This window comes from Penaeus monodon, chromosome 2, assembly GCF_015228065.2.
Source record: "Penaeus monodon isolate SGIC_2016 chromosome 2, NSTDA_Pmon_1, whole genome shotgun sequence".
NCBI classification, from domain to species: Eukaryota; Metazoa; Arthropoda; class Malacostraca; order Decapoda; family Penaeidae; genus Penaeus; species Penaeus monodon.
The window spans coordinates 3,375,297-3,397,796 of record NC_051387.1 but is presented as its reverse complement, the minus strand read 5'-3'; the positions used below and the strand labels follow the sequence as shown (position 1 = coordinate 3,397,796).

The following is a 22,500-nucleotide window of genomic DNA, read 5'->3' as shown; positions in this document are numbered from 1 at the left end:
TCCTCTCCCTCCCCTCTCCTTTCCTCTCCTTATCCTCCCCCACCTTCACCTCTCTCTCTACCCCTCTCCTCTCCTCTGCTCTCCTCTCCTCTCACTTCTCCCTCCTAACCCAGCCCTGCCTCTCCTACTCTCCTCCCCCGCCACCCCATCCCCACCCGCGGAGTCACGCACCAAAGAGGTGGATAAGTACAACAAACACACACAAACAAACACATCCGCGCGCGCCCCAGTTCGATAGCCTGCCGAGGGATGACACCTTAAGTGCCACGCATATTACGTGCCTTGGGGGAGGGGAGGGGAGGGGAGGGGAGGGGAGGGGAGGGGGGAGATGGGAGCGAGGGGTGGAGAGAGAGGGGCGAGGGGGTTGGGGGAGGGAAGAGAGACGGGCGAGGGGATGGGAGGAGAGACGGGCGAGGGGATGGGAGGGGGGAGGGTTTAGACGGGTGGGGAGGGAGGGAGGGGGGGGAGGGAAGGAGATAGAATAAGGCTAAGCATGCGCTAAGGGAGGGGGGGAGGAAGGAGAGGAGGTGGAAGGAAGAAAGAGGACGAGAGCGAGGGGGGGGGAGGTGGAGGAAGAGGAGGAGAAAAAAAAGTGTGAATAGTTAAAGGTGAAGGAAAATAGAAAAAAAAAACAGGTGAAGGGCACCGCCGACAGGGAAAAAAATAAATTTGAGATACGGGAAATGAGAAAGTACAGATGAGGGGAAAAGAATCCAACGGCTGAGAGGCAGAGGATGAGAGTAAAAGAGACAGAAAGATGGAGAGAAAGAAAGATGCAGAGGTCAAGAAGAGGAAGAGAGGGAAAGAAAGGGGGTGAGGGAGGGGGAGGGGGAGGGGAGGGGGAGGGGGGAGAGAGAGAGGGAGAGGGAAAGGAAGAAGGTAAGTAATAAGGAGAGGGATAGGAAGTGGGAGAAGAGGGGGGAGATAGGGAGAGGATGAGGAAGAAAGGGAGGGAAGGGAGATGGGGAGAGGAAGAAGAAGTGAGTGATGGAAAGCGAGAACAAGAGGAAAAGGGGAAAAGGAGAGAGGGAGAAGGAGCAAGGGAGAGAGGGAAAGAGACATGGAAAGGGAGAGGGAAAGAGAGATGAAGAGGGAGAGGGAAAGATACATGAAGAGGGAGAAAGAGAAATAAAGAGGGAGCAGGAAAGAGAGATGAAGAAGAAGGGAGAACAGACGATAAGACAACAAACCTTCCCCGCCATCTCTCCTCGTCCACTTCATCCGACCTTGAAATCCCTCAACTCTTAAAAAAGTTTCAACCCTCAAACTCTCCAACAATCCTCCTCTCCGTCCTTCTGTCTCCCTCTTTTCTCTCCTCCCCACACCCTCTCCCTTCTCCCCACTCCCCCTCTACCTTTCCTCTTCTCCCTGTCTCTCTTCCTCCTGTTCATTCTTCACTCTTCTCCCTCTCCCCATACCCTCTCCTTCTCCGCTCCCTTTTCCTCTTTCCTTCCCTCCTCACCCTTTCCTTCTCCCTCTCCTTCATCCCCACCTCTCTTCCCACTCCCTTCTCCCCTCTTCTCCCTCTCTCCTAATTTCGCATTCATCGGTGCGTTCGCGTGCCCCCTCTCTCTCCATATTCAATAATCCGCGCTTGCCATCTTTGTCTTCGCCATGAGACGCGGGAGGCCGTTCTTCCTCTCGCCCCCCCCCCTCCTCCATTCCCGCCCCCTCCTCTCGCGTTTACCCCCTCCCCCTCCTCCATTCCCGCCCCCTCCTCTTGCGTCTACCCCCTCCCCCCCTCCTCTCTTTCTCTTCCTGCTTTCCGCTTTCCTTTCTTCTTTCTGCCTTCCGCTTTCCATATATCTTTTTTCTCTTTCCCTTCCTTTCTCTGCCTCTTGTCCGTGTTTTTCTTTTCTCTTTCCTTCGTTTTTTTTTTTTTTTTCGTTTTGGTTTTATTTAACAGTTCCTGTGCGTGTTTCTTTGGAATGTTTATTTTTACTCCATTCATCATCTCTTTCCTTTTTTTATTTCATTTGGTTAGTTTTTCATTTTTTCATAATTTCATTCTCTTAATCTTCCGTCCTTCCCATTTTTTTTTCACTCCTGTTTTCCCCCCGCACTTCTCTCCTTTATTCCCCCTTCGCAATTCCTTATTACTAAGCCCTCCTCATTCCGTACAAGGCCTCCTCGACCCTGAAAATGACCTCCTCATTACGCCTCGTCCCCATAAAGCTTCATTATCCTCATCTCATAACACATTATCGTTCCCTCGTCACGTCCCCTCAGTAACCTTCTGCCGTACAGCGACCCTCCTCACCCGCCGCCACCTAATGACACCGCCACCTCGTCTCCCCCTCGTGGCATCCCTCCCCTTGTGGCATCCCTCCCGTCGTGGCATCCCTCCCGTCGACTGCTTCACGGCCTCCCCTCAACTCACACGCCCGCGAGGACCAACTGGCAAATTTTCCTTGTTCTTATGGGCCTTCCAACTCGCATTGTTTCTCTCTCTCTCTCTCTCTCTCTCTCTCTCTCTCTCTCTCTCTCTCTCTCTTCCGTTCCCTTCTTCGCTCTTTCCCTCCTCATAATTCTTCTCACTGCCTTCGCCTTGCCCCCATAGTTCCTCGCTATTCACGCACATTTGCTTCCGCCTTGCATAGTAAATGCTCCTTACTCTTCTCCCTCTCTCATAATTGCCTCCTTTATCTTCTCCATCTCCCCCACCTCCTCTCCCTCCTCCACCTGCTCTCTCTCTCCTCCACCTCCTCTTTCTCGTCCTCCTAACAGAATTACAACTGGACAGCCTCTTCCTCATAACTTCCCTACGCCTCTCATACTTGCCTCCTGCTGCACCTCATCCCTAATTCCCTCCTACTTTTACTCCCCTCGTTCTCCCCGCCGTACCCCCCCCCCTCTTCCCTCCCTTCCCCTCAAACCACCTGTGTTGGAAATAGGCCTACGGGTACTACCCTCTTCTTGGCACCTGTGCAGTGCCGCCGTCGAACCCCCCTACCTGGCACTCCTCGCCCATGACCTTCCCGTCTTCCCTACATCCCGTCACCCCCTATTACCACTCCCCTCCTCTCTTTCTTCTCCCGTAAATACCTCTTCCCTACACCCCCCCCCCCCTCGTCGAGCCTTCCTTCCCTCCTGGCATGCCTCTCCTTAACCAAGCGCTTAAGGAGAGACATCGCCCATTATGGCAACTCCCCCCCCCACCACCATCTCCTTCCCCACAACTAAAAACTAAATCTTTGTACTCTATTTGGCAATAAAGCACGGACTCATCTAGTATCCCTGGTATCTTATACTATTCCCTCTACCTTACTATTGTTGAGCACCATTGCAGTTGCATTGCAGATTTCGGTATTACACTATTACACTGTAACACCACATTAATATCATTCCTATCTTAATACCATTTATTACAACATAACAGTATCTTAAAACTGATTACTGCAACGCATCTTTCATTCCCTAAAACAACACAATAATGTTGAAATACACTCCTGCAGTCTGCTAATATCTTGCACTCAACAACAGCACCTGAACTGTAATGAAACCTAACACAATCTGGTGGTAACCCTTACCACTGCATAATTTCTAGAACCTCAATGCTAAGAGTCATACTTTCTAAAAGCCAATAACAGTCCCATAAAACAACAGTATTTCTGAAGCATTTATAATCCCTGTTACTCCTTTCCCCAGCAAAGCATCAATAGGGCGAGTCTCATCCAGTACAACACTACTTCCCTGGGATTTTCCTCTGTTTACATTTCCCCCTTTGCACATCCTTTTTTAAGCCCAACAATCTGACACAACCACAATTTACAATTCTTACCAATGGCACGATTTCCATGTCAGTGCCTTTTTTTTATTCTTTTCTGTCCCTTTTGCTGAACCATTAAGCTTCAGTCTTAGGCCACCTGACACATTCATTTCTTGATTCAATTTTTACACTTAAAAGGTATTCCAATGTCATGCGTTCAGAACTTCATAAATATCCCTCATTCACATTCTCATTCATCCTTCCAAATGGTATTAATTCTTCTTGGTAAATAAAAAAACAAGAAATTTCCAACTGGTACACATTTCCCTTCCATTTTTTTTTATAAAACTGGAAAACCCCAAAGAAGAAGAAGAAAAAAATGCCTCATCTCAAACTTACCTTATCGGAGTCTGTATTCGAGGACGAGTACGATGCCAATGAGTTGCGGTCTGTGTTCTCCGCACTCTCGTCGATGGATTCCTCCAAGTCCCTGTAATGAAGGAGGTGGGCTCATTAAATCTAACATACATGTTGACAGTTTTATTTTTATTTTTTATGACAAGGTGACACATGTGATTCACTAACACATGTTGAAAGTTTTTTTCTTTTTTTTTATGACAATGAGCAACACATCTGACTTAGTTTATAGTTCACACCTAAAATATGTACTGCCATCAAATATGCTTATATAGTACTTCTATCCTGGATTAACCACAACTATTCAACTACACTAAATATGTGTATATACATAAAATTTGATGTACATTAACAATCATCATTACTTTATCTACATCTTGTACAATCGAAATATTCATCAGGCAAGTACCAGACTACCACAAAACAAACAAATCTATGTTGATCCCATACGAACTCAAACAAAAAAAATACACACCTGCTGGCTCTGTTTTGCTTTGGCGTCTTGGCCGGTGACTTTGCAGGAGTAAGGGGAAGAGCTGAGCTGAGATAAGTCTCCTGTATCACTTCTCTTAGCTTCCTCACCCACGTCTGTTTCACTTCCAGGGTGTTGGCTCGCAAAATCATCTATGTGAAAATCATAAGAGAAAATACTGGTCAAGACTCCTCAGTAAATGTACTTGTCATTTCCACTTAACATTATCCAGTTATATCATCATACAATCAAGTACAGCATTGCTTAATATATTTCTTAACTTTGCATAGAGCTCTGCATGATTAGTTCAAAATTCTATTACTTATCACAAAAGTAATACAATACAACAATATCATTAGTTCCTAACTACACCTGCTCATGTAAAAAAAGTCTCTCTTTCATCACCCCTAATGCTTATTTCTCTCACACCTATGATTGCATTACATAGTCGCAAATTATGTCAACACAAGGGTTGTGAATACAATGATGAAATCTAGTTTCCACCTTTCCAGATACATTTTGATAGTCACAAATTATGTCAACCACAAGGGTTGTGAATACAATGATGAAATATAGTTTCCACCTTTCCAGATACATTTTGATATGCTATTAACATCATATAAGCTAATATGTATAGGAAATATTCTATTTATGATACATATAATAGGATTAAAGTCTCTAAAAATAAGTAACAAATATTAAATAAGCCAATGAGAAAAAGTGATAAAATATACACACCTTGCCATCACTAACTCCTGTGCGAGCTGTCCACACAGCAAATTTACACTCATCCCCTTCAATGTGCTCTGTTACACCCAGCTCAGATGTAACCAGTCGCTGTTTATATGCATATTTGGTCTTGTTGCCACTAGGATCACGAACTTCTTTGCAGAATAACAGGTACAAGTCGAAGAGGAAAATGTGCCGCTCTCGACCCTTTCTGATAAGCTGGCGAGGGTCCCACACCTGAAGCGAACGTAAATAAATGGGAATGAATCACTCAACAATGATAAAATCTTAGTAGCAGATGATGTAGACTAAACAGTTTGCAATATTCAAATCATAAATATTCCTGTCCTCAAAAGTAATTCCTACCTGGAAGGTATCTTGCAGAATGACTTCTCCCAAGGAGTCTGTTGGAACATCACAGCCATCAAGCATGGATAAGTGGAGGGCATCATTCGCCTTCTTTGGAACATTTTGCATAACTTCTAAACCATCTTTGATTTCCCCTTGGTTTTCATCTTCACAACACGAGAGCAATTCTTTCAATAAAAGTTGATACTTGGTGATGCGCTGAACTGGCTTGATCAGGTACGCAGGAATGGGGTGTTCAACATTGTGCTTGCGTTGAACTTCTTCATAGAAGGTCCCGGCATGGCTGACTAGCATGCGATTGGACTCTGGCTGTGCTTTGCAGTATTTCACATAGATGTCAAATTGAGGGGCCCAAGTCACAAAGCAATGGCCAACATCCTCTGGCATGCACTGGTACTTCTCAATCTCTTGGAGGAATGTGTTCTTGTGGAATTCTAGGATCTCCTCCATATTGCAGAAGATGATGCTATCTTTGCCCTGAAGCCCACCTGGGGCGGAGGGTTGTCGTGTCTCAAAGAGGTATGTCTTTGTACATACTTCCAGATCTTTGACATACACTCTTTCTGTCTGCAACAATTCCCTCATGATGAGTTCCTTCTTTCTGGCAGATTTACGTTTTTCCTCACTCATTTCCTTATTTGCCACAGTAACAACCGCATGAACTTTGTTTTCAAGAGAAGGATCACTGTGACGATCTAAGGAAAGAGAGGCTTTACTATCCTCACTCTGGATTCCTAATCTGCTCTCTAGCTGCATGCGGTACTTATCCATGCGACCCGAGAAGTTCTTGTAGGCCTGATCAACACGAGCAACCCAGTCTTTGATGGCTGCTGCATGTGCATGGCCTTTCTCAACCAAGGAGTCAGCCAGGAGCAACAGTAACTTTACACGTTCCCTTGTGTCCTTCGCTGTTCCTTTGAATTCATTATGTTCTTTCAAAATCTTCTCTGTTTCCTCTTTGGTTTCTCCCAGGCTTGTGTGAGTGGACAGGTACATTTCTCCTGTCTCCATTATCCAGTCTAATGCTTGCTTGGCTGATCCCTCAAACAATACATACTGCTGGCACTGGTCCAGTTTCTTCTTCTTTTGGGTCCAGTGGTCAAGCACCTTGTTTTCTTGAGCCATGAGATTCTCTAGAATGCCTCTCACTTTAGCCTCCGGCCCTCGTAATCCCACATCACCCTTCATGCTGTAATAATGCTGAGATCGGTTGGCGTACTTCAGGAAGGTCTCGGCGGTTCGTCTGGCCAAGGTGCAAGCTTTCAGGAAGCCTTCCTTCTGCTCCTGATGCTTATTTATGATAAGTGAGATTCCAGCAGCCCGGTCTGAGCCTGCCTGCCCTCCCTGGCCAGTCCCTTGCTGCTGCTGATCCTGCTGTTTATCTCCCTGACTGACACTGGTGCCTGGCGGTGGCACTTCCTTCTGACACCAATCCTCATCACGGCGGTAGTCTCGTTCAAGGCTTTCCAGTACAGAGCATACTTGCTCAGCTGTCTTATAAAATGTGATCGATGCCTGGACTAGCTTGTACCTGCAAAAACAAAAACATATATTTTGTCCTTCAAAAGAGATTCTAATCAGTCTTAGAATCTAAAGATGAATTCCTACAAAAAACAAATGCTTAAATCATACCACTTAAAGGTACATACAATGTTCTTTTTTTTCCCCTCCAGATTATTAATTAAGCATCCATTTCTTTCATCAGTACATCATTTCATGAATGACAATACTCACCTATCCTCAGCACAAGTAACAAGCTTTTCCCATCTCTTTGTGACATTAGATTCTATTTCCATGACTTGTTCTGGACTGTAATGCTTTGCCATTAGAAGAGCTGAAGAACGTTGCCGAGTCTGCACCACTGCAGCATGGGTTTTTTCTATGGCAACCTGTGAATACATTCCAAGAAAAAAATTTTGGTTATATTCTATTTCCTTCAAGAAGCATAATGTATAGGAGGCTCTATCAACACTGACATTCATCAAAACTAGAAGAAATTCTCATAAATTCAATAAGCATGAACTCAAACAAAGGTCACACACATTCAGTATTTTGCTTCAACTTACCTGGAACTGCTCATGGTCATGAGATAATGCATTTGACTCGGCAAGAGAGCTTGGAATGGTGAAACTTGCTGCCAGTACAGCCTCTCCATTCCTTATCCAGCTTATCACCTAAGAAAAAAGTTACACATCTTTTAAAACTGAGCTATATATTAATATTACTACAAAATCTACCACAGTGCCAACAAAAAATTTATAAATATATCAAAATAAACACCCAAGTGTTGTACATCTGAAAAGAAAAACACATAAAACTGTAAATCCCAACACCACACAAAAAGGCTTACCTGGTTGGCTTCATTTTCAAACTGCAGCAAGTGGATGCACTGCTCCAGCTTAACTCTCTTCATGTCTACCAGCACTTCCACGTCCATCTGCCGCTCTCTGATGCACTCTAGGAGCATGGAGACCTTGGTGGTGCCGTCAGACTCAGCATCAGCACGGATCTGGATACCTGATGTCTCTAGCAACTGTGGATATTAATATCATAGAGAATACATGCACAAAATGAATCGGCAAAGTCCTAGAATTTATTTATTTACAAAAATTATATACAAATATACAAAACTCTTTGGTTTTTCTTTTACTATTGGCTCAAAATGCTAAACATTATTATAAAAACTTGAATTCTAGAAAGTTCACACATACCAGCATGTGGATATCTTCTTCACTTAAAATTACAATAACAAACTACAATATAGATTTAACCTATTCACACAAGGAATTTCTCTGCATCATACTAAGCCATGCACCAAGCACTGAGTGCAGTCAGCCATTCAAGCATGGGAAATATATATTTATCGGCTTCTGGCCATGATATACATAATTTTTAGGAAGTGGGGCTAAAAAGAGATTTTAAGCCTACTTTTGCAGTCAGGGCTATACAAGTGCCCACTGTTTAGCCCAACACTTGGCATTTGGTCTCAGTTTGCTATGATGCAATTAGTCCCACAATGTGAAAGGTTTAAATCCTTTTTTTTTATATGCACTTGTAAATATTACAGTGCAAACTTACCTGTAGAAGTTCCTGACCACTCTGCATGACCTGGTAAGTGCCATTTTGCATGTGTGATGTGGAGTCATTGTGCAGGGCAAGCATTTGTTCAGCTTCGGTGATGTCTCGCCCAAACTCTGTGTTCTGAAGTTCCTCAGCCCACAAGTCTAACTGGCTTAGGAGCTAGTGGAAAGTACATTCTTATGATGAAAATGGAAACGCATCATCTTCCTAATGCAATAAAATTTTCAAAAACATATAGTGCAAAGCAACATCATCTAAATGAAAAATTAATCAGAATATCCTTATTTCAAGTGGGTTTACTACTTTAGATATTTTGGCCGTCAAGCTCTTTATTTTTTCAACAGTTATACCTCTCACAAAAGTATCGCCATCTTTATTTTTCTTTTTTTGGTTTTCCTTTTTAAAAAATAAACTTAATCTTGAATCTGTTTATAAAGAGAGAAGGAAGAAGAAGAAGAAGAAGAAGAAGAAGAAGAAGAAGAAGAAGAAGAAGTAGAAAAAAAAAAAAAAAAAAAAACTTCGTCACCTCCACAGCATCTCTCTGGAACAGTCTCAGTTGAAGCAAGAGATCGAGGCGGAGCTTCCGCGTGGCCCAAAGGCTTTCTAATTCATCTCGTTTCTTGACTAGTCGCTCAAGGGCTTCCTCTACCCCCTCTACAGAGCCACATCCTGAGTCGGCAGTTACACTTGCTGACCTGTTGAATACAAGAAATAGTCTTGATGTATATCATGTATATATGACTGATCAAGGATATGCATAAAACCATACATCTCTACTTATATATATTGGATATACAAAGAAATTTGAAGGGAAAAAAAAAATCAGGAAAAAATAAATAAAATAAATAAATAAATTATATATATATATATATATATATATATATATATATATATATATATATATATATATATATATATATATCAGCCAAAATGCCACACCTGAGTTCATTAAGGAGCCCCTCTCCCTCGTGAGTAGTGGAGACACATGCATCCAGGGTGGAGTCTTGTTGTGTGGTCATCTGAGCCAACATTCTCTCAGACGCCTCTACTGAATCTGCAGCCTCGTCAACACCTTCTTCACTCTCTAGTTCTGTACTCAGCTCCTCCAGCCATGATAAAAGCTGTCAGTGTGTCAAATCATTAGTCAAAATTTTTTTACTGAATACCTGATCTATACAGCTTGATAAATGGCTTGCTATCACCACTGACAAGAGAAGGCAAAGACACTGATCTATGGATGATCTAAAAACCTTAGGCTATAAAGTCTAGATATATTTTCAAGGCAATATAAGAACACAGTATAATTACAAAAAGCAAGTTCACATAAAAATTAACCACTGTAGCTGAAAACAACAAACTAGACCTTATTATATATCTTACAGATATATAATATAGATGACTAATTGAAGCAGGAATAACTCACCTCCTTCTCATGAGTATAAAACAAGACAGCCATGTTGAGCAGCCGATGTCGCTGCTGGACCCTCGCTGCAAAGCTGGCAATGTGTGAGTCAAGTGTTTGGGCCACACTATATATCTCTTCTGGATTGCATTCTCCTGTATGTGCAAGCTCTTCTGCTGCTTGCAACAATTTCTCTGCATTCGTGTAAGTATTCTAGCAAAAAAGAGATGTTACTGACTACATGCACCCTGATGGGCAACAAAAATTCACAGATTAATTTTCAGTACTATGTATCATGTAAACTAACTTTCCACTGAAGATAATCTAGTCCCATAATGTCTGAATAAAATTTTACCTGGGCAACGTTTTCAAAGTGCTCATGGCTCTTCTGATACATTCTGGCTTTTGCAATATTACGTCCAATGCCCGGGTTTTTCCGTAAGAATACCTCACCATGGGTCTGCAGCCAATCCAGCACCTAGGAAGAAGAGTGAGAATCTGTTAAAATTGACTATTATGCAAAAGTTGATCTGCATATCCAACACACTTCCAACATCCTAGGTTTCACTTATACGAAAATCATTTAATGATTGAGCCCTACTCTTACTTACTACGCCTTGTCACTATAATCAATTCTCAAAAAAAATTTCCTTTTCAATGAAGAAAAGGAAAAAGAAGAAGAACACAAGAATGACTTCTTCCCTTCAACCACTTCTCACACACCTGCTTGACATCTTCCTGAAACAGCCTGAGTGCCAATCTTTGGTGTAGCTTGAGCTTCTTGGCTGACCACCTCTGCTCCACAGCTCGGTGGTGCGCCAAGATTTCGTGAATGACCGCCAGGACATGACTAGCACCTTCAGAGTAATCAGCGGCTGGATTTCCACTCGTCCCCGGGCCCCGTTGCTGCTGTGGGCCCCCTCGATACACCACCTTGCCGTCGGGCGTCACCTGTTTTGGAAGGTAATGAGAACATGCTATTTTTTCCCTTCTTTTTGCTATCGCAGGCTATATTTACTCGAGTACACTTTCACACACACAAAAAGCTCAAAAGCATTATGAATTAATATCCTAAGCCTAAGTGAGAAGCACTATGAATGATATATCATGTGTTCAACCATAAATAACGTAAGCATTATGTGCACAAGGCAAAGTATGAATTCCAAATATCTTGAATAACATAACTGTCTCAGTGAAATTTGAAAATAATTTCTGATCTCAAATTCCAATATCAATCAGTTTCCTGGACAAAATACCCAACACAGACATTTTCTAGCATTCATTCTTCTTTTTCTGGTAAAATATCTAAACTCTACTTCTACCTAAAGCCCTAAAAATGGACATCTGATTCACATTATCCTTCTGCAAATGCATTTACTTTCCGTTACTATTTTGCTCTTTTAGTAATAATTTACTAACTTCCCTTTTCTGGTAACATTTTGCTACTTTGTCTCACAGACTCATTCCACCATTTCACTCTTCTATGGCAACTACTGACCAAATTCATCCTCCAATCAAAATATCTTTTCTCTTCTTCTTCTCATATCTTCATAATTTGCCATGCATTTGCCTCTTTGAAAATATTTGGTTATCCTGTTCATTATCCTTCAAAATTTTGTTATTTTCCTGACTACATAGGACACATCTTCCTATATTTTTTTTCTTAATATGACATTATGCTACACTTTCTCAGCCATGCTGGCATTTTGCTGGACTCATGATATTCTTTATGCTAAAGTTGGCAGAGCAAAATACTGCTTGATCTTACTAACACAGTTCTAATATATATAATATTAGCAAGCAAAAACTCTTGCTGAGACATGTTTAACTGTGTAAGTTCACTAAAATCATTATATCCAAAATCTACTATGAAATAAGCAGTACAATAAAAGTGAAAGCAAACTGAACACTCTAAACAGATGAAAAATGGTTTTGTCCTTTCTTCTAAAACAATGCACTAGTCAAGATAGCAGATATAACAGGAAAAATAATAAAAATTCTTTTATTTTCAAATGCCAGAAAAGCCAGTGTCCCATGCAAAAAATTTAAAATCTATATATTGCACTTACACAGGCATATCAAAACAGCAAATGTTTTGTCCAATTTCATAATATTTATGCCCTTAAAAAAATAAACAAAAGTAAGCAAGGACTTCCCTTAAACCAAGAGAGAAAACAAATGAATCTTTTATTTGCAGAAACAGAATCCAAAGCAAATAATACACATATAAGCCAACAAACTTATAGAAGCAACAAGTAATAAAAATAATCATAATAATTCAGTGAAGAAGCTGAAATTCTACAAATAGTAAGACAATATCAAAACAAAGTCCAAGCTTTCCAGTGTCAACTTGAGCTTCCAAATATCCATAGAGAAATGATTCAACTCATATATACATACTATCTGTAGAAATGATTCAACTCATATATACATATTATCTGTAGAAATGATTCAACTCATATATACATATTACCTGTAGAAATGATTCAACTCATTTATACTTATTATCACCAAAAGAATTATTCAAATCATATACATGTATAATCAGCAGAAATTATTCAATTCATATATATGTATCCATCATCAGCAAAAATGATTCAACTCGTGTAAACTATTATCAGAATCAAAAAAATTCAACTCATATATATATGAATATATTATCAGCAAGGAATGACTCAACTCATATATACTTATCATCACCAGATATTATTCAAATCACACGCCTGTATAATCAACAGAAATAATTCAACTTTTAAATATGCTTTATCAGCAAAATGATTCAACTCATATGCCTTACTTGCAATAACATATTCCTCTCCAATCATTGAACAAAAAGGAAACAAAAGAACAGCAATGAAGGTGATAATTATCCATGATATTTCAGGCTTGTTCGCCTCATAGCCACTGGGAGCTTCTGTCTGAGAATGGGGAGAGAGAGAGAGAGAGAGAGAGAGAGAGAGAGAGAGAGAGAGAGAGAGAGAAGAGAAGAGAAGAGAAGAGAGAAGAGAGAGAGAAGAGAGAGAGAGAGAGAGAGAGAGAGAGAGAGAGAGAGAGAGAGAAGAGAAAGAGAAGAGAGAAAGAGAGAGAAGAGAGAGAGAGAGAGAGAGAGAGAGAGAAGAGAGAGAGAGAAAGAGAGAGAGAAGAAGAGAAGAGAGAGAGAAAAGAGAAGAGAGAAAGAAGAGAAGAGAAGAGAAGAGAAGAGAGAGAGAGAGAGAGAGAGAGAGAAGGAGGAGAGAGAGAGAGAGAGAACTACAGCTATCCTCTTAAGATGTCAAAAAAAGGACATGTAAATAAATTACAATTACTGTTCAAAAAGTGACTTCTGTGCCACATGCAAAAAGAAAGAAAGAAAGGAAGAAAGAAAGAAAAAAAAAAAACTAAATATTTTGTACTTTTTATGAATGAAAAAAAAAATCTAAACTTACAGAATAGGCTGATGGCTTTCCCCGGGGCTTCTTCTTCATATTTCGGAGAAAAAAAAGGAAAAACAATAAGCATGAGCAAAAAATACTGTAGTGCTTTTTATAAATGAAGGAAATTAAACAAACAAATGAAAAAAAAAACATTCTGAGTATGGTAATACGGAATGCAAATACATACTTTCAGAACAAAACAAAAACACTTGGAAACAAGAAGTATTTAATCAAGTATCCTCTTTAATGATTATTATCATTCAACCTTTGATTAACAAACAAGATTTTAAGACTTTAATAACAAAAGACAATTAAAAAAAAGAAAAGAAACGGCTGTATTCATGCAGATTTTCAACTATTTCTGGATTTTTTTTTTTTCTTACTCTAAATATAATCAAACATTGTTTAAATATGCATTTATCAAATAATGTGATGCAATAATAACAAAAAAATACATCTAGAAAAAATATAGTCAAGCATAACACATAATGAGATAAAACATTTATAGAATACCCTAGCAAAAACATTCCTCTTCTTATGAAGTCAATAATGTTTTAAAAATCAAGAAACTGGCAGAAATTTTAGCACAGCAAGTAATAACATATCCCTTCAGACCACAACTACTAGGTAAAAAGCTTATTTATAAAACTATTTTGCAGCAAATGGCATGGGGAGGTTTCTCAGGATGCTAAAAGGGGCTTTTCGATATCATCTGAACATCCTGCATACTTAAATTTGTTGATAATCTGCTTCACTTAAGATTTTAATTATCTATGACAACTTACAGCTTACATAAAGAATTACAAATATCTTCAAATTGTTATCATACTTTTCCTTTACATTCAAATAAATATAACAAAGAACACTGTCATCTCTTCTTTTTACTCTCCATCCAATAATATCAGTTCAGGTACTTTAAGACTTAGATTTCCAATAAAGGCAATTGAAAAACCCCTTTGATTCAAAATCAATAAAGAAAAAAAAAAAAAAATCATAACAATCACAATTATACCTGAACTATTTAGAGAAATTTTATTTTTTTAAACTTGTTAACTGCACATCTACTGCTCTCATGCCTAAATGCTCAAGAGGGAAGACCCCCATGCAAGACCCATCCTATGCTTACGTGCTTGCTGCGCATTTGGCCATCGCGCCTCAGCTGGCTACAAATTTGCACCAGGTGGTCTAGCTGGTAGAGGAGTTTCTTGCTGGTACTGTGAACCTGCAACCATCACCAACCGCCACCATTAGTCTAAATTACCATATCTTTATGCCCTTGGACAAGCATAAGCATCACTGAGAGGTTATCCAAGAACAATACAAAAGTTCCTTGTAAACATCATGAAGATGAAATAAGCATGTGAGTAATAAGATCCTATTATAGAATCCACCTTGGATAACCATACCAGTGAACACTTTTATGATGACACTTTAAAAAATGGACTCTTATAAAAAGCCCTCAGAAATGCTGCGTCTTCCTGAACACCATCTGTCTTGTGGGATGAAAAATACTTACTCCTCAAGAGAGATTAAGTACATGATGATCAGCCTGTCTATCGTAAGACAGGAACAAATGTAATGTATCCTTATGAGTCACCTGTTTTCCACTCACCAAGTATACTGTACGTAAGCCTAGGAAAGGATTCAGGATGCGAGCTCCATGCGATGCCTTGCCTCTCACATGAAAGCATAAGTCAACATGCTCATATTTCTCTCCTCTGTTTATGTAATCACCTGTCCATTCTGTTTACATGTCATGAGATTTAAAGGGGGAACGGGAAATGTGTAAAATTACTCTAGAACCAGAAGCTCGGAATAATCATATTCATCTATCTTTTTTTGCCATGTAGATGGAGTATCATTTACAACCTATGCAAACAAATTATTAATCTGAAATTTTTTTTTCAGTGATCATAATTCCACGTAGATTAATAATGGTTAGTTTATCTTGAGAATGCCTGCATATTTTTCCGCATATCTTTATAAATAAGTATTAATGACTTCTGCAATAACTCCACCTACATGACAAATGGTACACCTGTACATCATACGACCCAGAAGGCAGCCAACAAAGTCCAATCATGAAAGTGAACTAACTACAACGAAGATAATGTGTCTTCCACATCATAGAAAGACAATGAACCATATTCATGTTGACAAATGTATAAAAGGTATGATTGAGAATGAATATCTTCACAATACAAGAGATGTATTTAAATACATCTCTTGTATTGTGAAGATATTCATTCTCATTCATACCTTTCATATAGAAAGACAAGCTATTGGCTGCTCTCTGTTCTTCATAGAAATGACCCAAAAGCCCACATGTTCTCCTGCCCTCTCATGCTTCCAGTCTGAACAAAAAAATGGATTAGCTTCCTACTGGGAACAGTTCCACGGATGCATGAACGTTCCTGACAAGAGAGTCCAGGCCATTTAATAGCGACTGGTAAGCGCTGTGCAGCTGAAAGTGAAAATTGGTTATTACACATGAACTAATGATAATGCTCATCATCATGATAACAAGAATTGAGATATTTGTATAATTATAATACTAACATTAATGCAAACAGTAACAGTAATAGTAAGTACTGTGTATATATAAACTATCATACAGTAATGAAGAAAAAATGCCACACTGCTCATACTTACAAAAAAATACATTTGTGAAAAGACATAATAATGACAAAACAAAAGAGGGATTTCATCTTTGAAAACTTTTTTGTTTTTGTATTCTTCATACAAATAATATTCATTATGATTATAGACATATAATCATGAAAAATATAAATATCTATAATTCTCTTAAACCATACAGACAGGCAGATACAGATTAAGCAATATTATATATTACTAGAAAACAATACCCTAATACACATTAACCCTGTTATTCTGAAATAAAATATATTCACTCAAGGATATTGAATTCCCAGTGTATTTTCAAATACGCAAAAATGCATATAAGGAACTAAACACAGATGATACCTTCTTCATTTGGAGACTTACACTGAATGTTTTATACTTCTAAGAAAACAAATATAATGTATTAATTGAGCATGTCAAAACTATAATTTTTATCTTTGAAAAAACAAGAAAATGTAATTCAAAGGCCACAATCCTGCTGACATATTATCTAATATCATTGAAAATTGGATAGATAATGATTTCATTGAAAACATGATAATAAATATTGCAAGTGAGATCTAAAGAAATATATGTATCCATTCCGACAAAACTAATTAACAGCTTACAAAAACAGAAGCCAGAAACTCTTCTCATTATAACAAACAGAGAGAGAGAAAAAGACATTGTCTATTACACTTAACACTAAAAACAGGGACCTTTAATTTCTTCCCGAAACAAAGTGGTACCATCTACAAGAAACTTCCTTACCTCCGTGTACGCCTGGCACATGGTCTCATAGAGTGACTGGTGGTGGTGGATTGACGACTCCAATGTATGGATGTCGGAAGGTAATGCCGTCAGTTTGCAGTTGTCTACCCATGTTGGCACACTTTCAATATACTAGAAATGAAACTGATGATTAATAATCATTCTTCTAAAAGACAAATATACATGTCATATAGCTTTGTTTTGTATTTTCTATCAAAAAATTATCTCTTGTAAAGCATTTGTTTTATACAACTCTTCTTTCTTCTAGAATTACTATTGGAAAAGAGGAAGAAAATAAAGGCATATACATTTTCTTCCAAAGCATATGCAAAATGATGATGCAATAACACTGAATATGAACTACAAATGCTTTTTTTCTTCCAAATTGTGACTGTGCTTACGAAGACAAAGAATTTACCTGTTCTGCTTTCTGGTGAAACATGACCGAGAGAGCCAACACAGATGATCTTTCATCCAGACCTGCAGCAAACTCTTTCCAAACCTGGAATGAAAAAGAATAAAAGATTACTCAACGTGCATGGGCTCACATTCACACCTAGAACCTCAATAATGAATTAATTAATACATTTGAAAATCAAGCAGCCTCATTTATTTCAAACCTCAATCAATGTCTTATTTCCATATGTAGAAGGAAGAATCCATGATATTAGCATGATATAAAAATATTTACAGGACAACTCGCCCTATCTCACCCCTTCTGATATATCTCTTTTCTCTCCTCTCCACATCCATCCTGAATATCATATTACATAACACTGCTCCACTTCTTCCATTCCATGTCACTTTTGCCCCTCACTCCATTCCAATCTCCTTTACTCCACTCCAAAGAAGAACCTTTACCTCTTCCCTACTCTCTTTTCTTTTCCTCCCTTTCCTTCTCTCTACTTCACTTCTCAAAAACTCTCTATTAATCTCCCTTCTACACTTGTTCCTTCCAGAACTTCTATTCCTCTCTTCTCCCCTCTACACTTGTTCTTTCCATAACTTCATTCCTTTTTCTTCACTTCTCTTTCTCCGTTTAATTTCCCTCTATAAGTGCTCTTTGCATAACTTTTCTTCCTTTCAATGCTCTTTCCCCTGTTTTTCTCTCCTCTACACTTGCTCTTTCCCTAACTTCATTTAGCATAACATTCTTTCTTCTTGTATCACTTAATTTTTTCCTTTTTAACCATTTTTCCTTTTCCTCTTCGCACTTTTCAATAACTCCTAACCATTTATAACAAAGCAAGTTATCAACAGGTAGTAGTAAATTTAGCAGATCGTTCAATCACATGCACTGATACTCCTTTCTGAAAGGGGAAAAAACGTAACATACCTGATCCAGTTTAGATGCTACATTGCCGATGTGTTGGGCTGCATAGTGACCACTTTCCATGAGTCTTGATGCCACACTAAGTATTCTATTGATGTTCATATACACTTTCTGCAAAGAAAAAGATAAAAAATTCAAGATTCTTGCTACCAATTAATTAAAAAATCAAATTATAACTACCATCCTTACAACTACTTTCAGTTAACATTACTGCTACTTGTACTAATCAAAGATGGAATGTCACAAACAGATTCAACAGTATGAAACCATATTTTCTATGAGACTTCTGCAAATTTGCTCAATAGTCCACAAATAAACTAATAACACAGTTAATATAATTACAAAGTACTAAAACTAAACATTCTGCATAAAATACTTAAAAAGGATTCATTTCCATACCGCAAAACAAACTATAAATATTAAAAAGGGCAGGAAATAAAAAAAACAAACTGCAAACAAACAAGACCCTCCTGACCACTGGCGACTCCCCACCTCGAGACATGCACAGCTTCCGCCAGCCGTTCTTACCTGACAGGCAACGGTGAACTGAGAATGAGCCTCCTGAAGATCTTTGGATACTTGGTAAGAATGACCTATTTCTACGTAGTTGACTAGGAACTCTTCACGGTTGTGGTACACCCAATCAAACATCTGGAAGTTCAAATTAGTGTTCAACCTGGGAACTAAACTCCATAAAATCTGACTGACAGCCAGTTAATTAAGCAGTGACTGGTGATCTGCCATGTTGGCCAATGAATATTATTGCACTTTACTTAATCTATGATATAATGAGTGTGATGCATGATAATACTGGTATATGGTATATGTGACAATCTAAAGGTCTTACTTCATTAAAAGTACCAAAACAATTTTAAGTGAAGTTCCTTTTCCTCAATACCTGACATTAACTTTTCTTTCTAACATATGAGTTGGAAAAAGCATGGAGAAAATTTGAGAAAAGATGAGGGAATGGATATCAATGATCAGGCATAGGGAGAAAGGGAGGGAGGACAGGAAGGAAAGAGATGGAGGAGGAGGAGGAGGAGGAGGATGAGGATGAGGATGAGGATGAGGAGGAGGATGGAGGATGAGGAGGAGGAGGAGGAGGAGGAGGAGGAGGAGGAGGGGAGGAGGAGGAGGAGGAGGTGGAGGAAAAGGAGGAGGAGGAGGAAAGGAGGAGGAGGAGGGAAAGGAGGAAGAGGAGGGGGAGGGGGAGGAGAAAGAGGAGGGGGAGGAGAAAGAGGAGGAATAAGGAGGAAGAGGAGGAGAAAGAGGAGGAATGAGGAGAAGGAGAAGGAAGAAGGAGGGAGAGGAAGAAGAAGATAAGGAGGAGATGAACAAGAAGAACAGGAATAAGGAGGAGGAGAACAGCGGCGGCGGCGGCCCCTCGTCCGTACCTTCTCGACGTCCTGTTCAAAAAGTCTGAGCTGGAAGCACTGGTCAAGCCTCATCTTCTTGTGCTGCCACAGCTGCTGAACGTGCTGCTGCGCCTGGTGGACCGACTCCGTCAAATTCAGAATCTGCAAACAAACGAAAAAAAAAATCTCATATCACAATGTGCTGCAAAAACCTTTCCGACCCCAGAAGAAACCCTACATCAAATTATTAAATAAACAACCAATTTCAATTAGTATCCCAGACATGCAGCAATGATAAACAATCTGCACACAACACAAACACAAACTGTACCTATCACAAACAACAACAACAACTCAATAAGTATCCCAGACACACATGACCCAATCAGTCTCCGCACAAACACACATACCGCAATTATCACAACCGAAAACCATAACATCTCGCTAATTATCTCAGAACACGCCCACCTACCTGTGGAATACTGTTTTGGAAATCCGGATTATTGAGTATCAGGCTGGACGCACTGTCTCGGCCGGAATAGCCCGAGTCATAGCCGTTACCTTCATCACAGTTTAATCTGTAGGGTGGCGGAGGGGCGGTAAGTAATCGTGTACCTTGCTGCTCTCTTTGGTAGCTTTGTTTAAGTATCCTTGTTATATATATATATATATATATATATATATATATATATATATATATATATATATATATATATGTATATGTATATGTATATGTATATGTATATGTATATGTATATGTATATGTATATGTATATGTCTATTGTATATTGTCTATGTATATGTATGTATATATATATATATATATATATATATATATTTTAATATATATATATATATATATGTATATTTTTTTTTTCTTTTTTTATTATTATTATTACTCCTAATACTTTTCATCCCTCTGTATCAAATTCTATTTTTTTCCAATTTTACTCTATAAAAAGGGACATCAACCCCTGTAAATAATAAAAAAAAAAGAAAAAAAGAAAAAATTAACTTGATAAATAAGATAGCACACACACACAGTCATCAACCAACCAAAAAGCGCATTACCCACCTTTGTAAAAGTCTCTGACCCAGCATATCCAAGTCGTGCACTAAACTACCGGTAACTTTCTGATGCATCTCTTTGTGGCGCTCGATAGCCCGCTTGGCGCCGCTGACGTCGTCCGCGAAGTCGCTCTGCTGCAGCTCGTCCCTGACATCCTCCAGCTGGTCGACGAGCTCATTGGCCTGCCACGTGAAGTCCTCGATCGCCAGCCGCAGCTCGATCCACGTGTTGTGGTCGTAGGGCAGCGTGCCGTCGAAGTCGCTCGTCAGCTGGCTCGGGTCTATCGTCTTGGCCAACGTCTCCACGCTGATTAAATTTGTCTGCGCGGGGGAAAGAGCAACGAAATGAATAATAATAATAATAATAATAATAATAATAATAATAATAATATAATAATTAATAAAAAAAATAAAAAATAAAATAATAATAATAATGATAATGATAATGATAATGATAATGATAATAATAATAATAATAATAATAATAATAATAATAATAAAGTACTGACAAAAAATAAATAATAATAAAACGAAGTATTGACGATTCCTCAACGATTCACGCAAGCACATAAAAGGAATAAAAAAAAAATTCTCAACTATTTGTACAGGACCATGGCAAGAATAACTAAATAAAAAAATATACTACTACTTTCTGATTCCCTCCAACTCCAACCTCCACAAACAAAAATAACTAAATGCATTAATAAACAACAAAAACAACAACAACAATAATAAAAATAATAATAATTATAACAATTGTAATAATAATGATAACAACAACAACAACCATAATAATAATAGTAATAATAATAGTAATAATAATAATAACAATAGTGACAATAATAACAATAACAATAACAATAATAAAAACAGGACCAACTCACCTTGTACTTATGACTTCCTATACTGGTTCGTTGCTTCTGCCAGAAGTTGTCTGGCTTGACTATATGGACTATATAAATATGTTGCGCAAAGCTTTCGTGGAGCTCCTTCAGGATGGGTTTGACCGTGTTCCATGTGGACCCCCGCATGTCAATTATCACTGTGAAGCCTATTTCACGTACTTCGTCACTGGGGAGGAAGAGGGGAAGAGGTTATAACATCAAGCAGAAGAGGTTATAGAATCACATCAAACAAAGAAGGGGAAGAGGTTATAGCATCAAACAGAAGAGGTTATAGAATCATCAAATAAATAAGGAAGGAGGTTATAGCATCAAGCAAAAGAGGTTATAGAATCAATACCAACCAAAGAGGTAGAAAGGTTTTAGAATCAACCAAAAGAGGGAAATGCGATCCTTGAGACTGTTAAAATCAAAATTGTTGCAATCAACATGATGAAAAATTGAAACAATGATCCCTTTCTAAAAATTACATAAAAGAAAAAGAAGGGAGAATTGGGGGAGAGGGGAAAGTGAGGAAGAGGAAGAAAATGAGAAGAAGGACGACGATGATCAAGATGAGATTTTAGAAAAGAATTTGAGAAAAAAAACGAGAGAGAGAGAGAGAGAGAGAGAGAAGAGAGAGAGAGAGGGGGAGAGATGGGGAGGGGAGAGAGGAGAGAGGAGGGGGAGGAGAGAGGGAGGGAAAGGGAGGGAGGGAGAGAGAGAGAGAGAGAGAGGGGGAGAGGGGGAGAGGGGGAGAGGAAGAGAGAGGAGAGAGGAGGGGGGAGGAGGGGGAGAGAGAGAGAGAGAGAGAGGAGAGAGGGGAGAGACAGAGGAGAGAGAGAGAGGGGGACAGAGAGAAGAGAGACAGAGAG

General features: G+C 39.1%; 1 protein-coding gene across 1 annotated transcript in view; it reads right to left on the bottom strand.

Annotated features, from left to right (window-relative positions):
- The window catches only part of LOC119580185 (triple functional domain protein-like), a gene marked incomplete in the record, with an annotated part of 172,916 nt that overhangs the window by 149,831 nt on the left and 585 nt on the right, over positions 1 to 22,500 (bottom strand). The window contains 23 exon segments of the mRNA XM_037928184.1: positions 4,109 to 4,199; positions 4,602 to 4,750; positions 5,337 to 5,564; positions 5,694 to 7,227; positions 7,431 to 7,585; positions 7,763 to 7,870; positions 8,047 to 8,229; positions 8,775 to 8,936; positions 9,304 to 9,472; positions 9,717 to 9,898; positions 10,201 to 10,392; positions 10,535 to 10,657; positions 10,903 to 11,130; positions 13,605 to 13,637; positions 14,719 to 14,814; positions 16,986 to 17,117; positions 17,404 to 17,487; positions 18,322 to 18,429; positions 18,847 to 18,969; positions 19,716 to 19,838; positions 20,149 to 20,254; positions 20,752 to 21,065; positions 21,629 to 21,815. Coding sequence (XP_037784112.1) covers positions 4,109 to 4,199; positions 4,602 to 4,750; positions 5,337 to 5,564; positions 5,694 to 7,227; positions 7,431 to 7,585; positions 7,763 to 7,870; positions 8,047 to 8,229; positions 8,775 to 8,936; positions 9,304 to 9,472; positions 9,717 to 9,898; positions 10,201 to 10,392; positions 10,535 to 10,657; positions 10,903 to 11,130; positions 13,605 to 13,637; positions 14,719 to 14,814; positions 16,986 to 17,117; positions 17,404 to 17,487; positions 18,322 to 18,429; positions 18,847 to 18,969; positions 19,716 to 19,838; positions 20,149 to 20,254; positions 20,752 to 21,065; positions 21,629 to 21,815 — 4,810 coding nt within the window.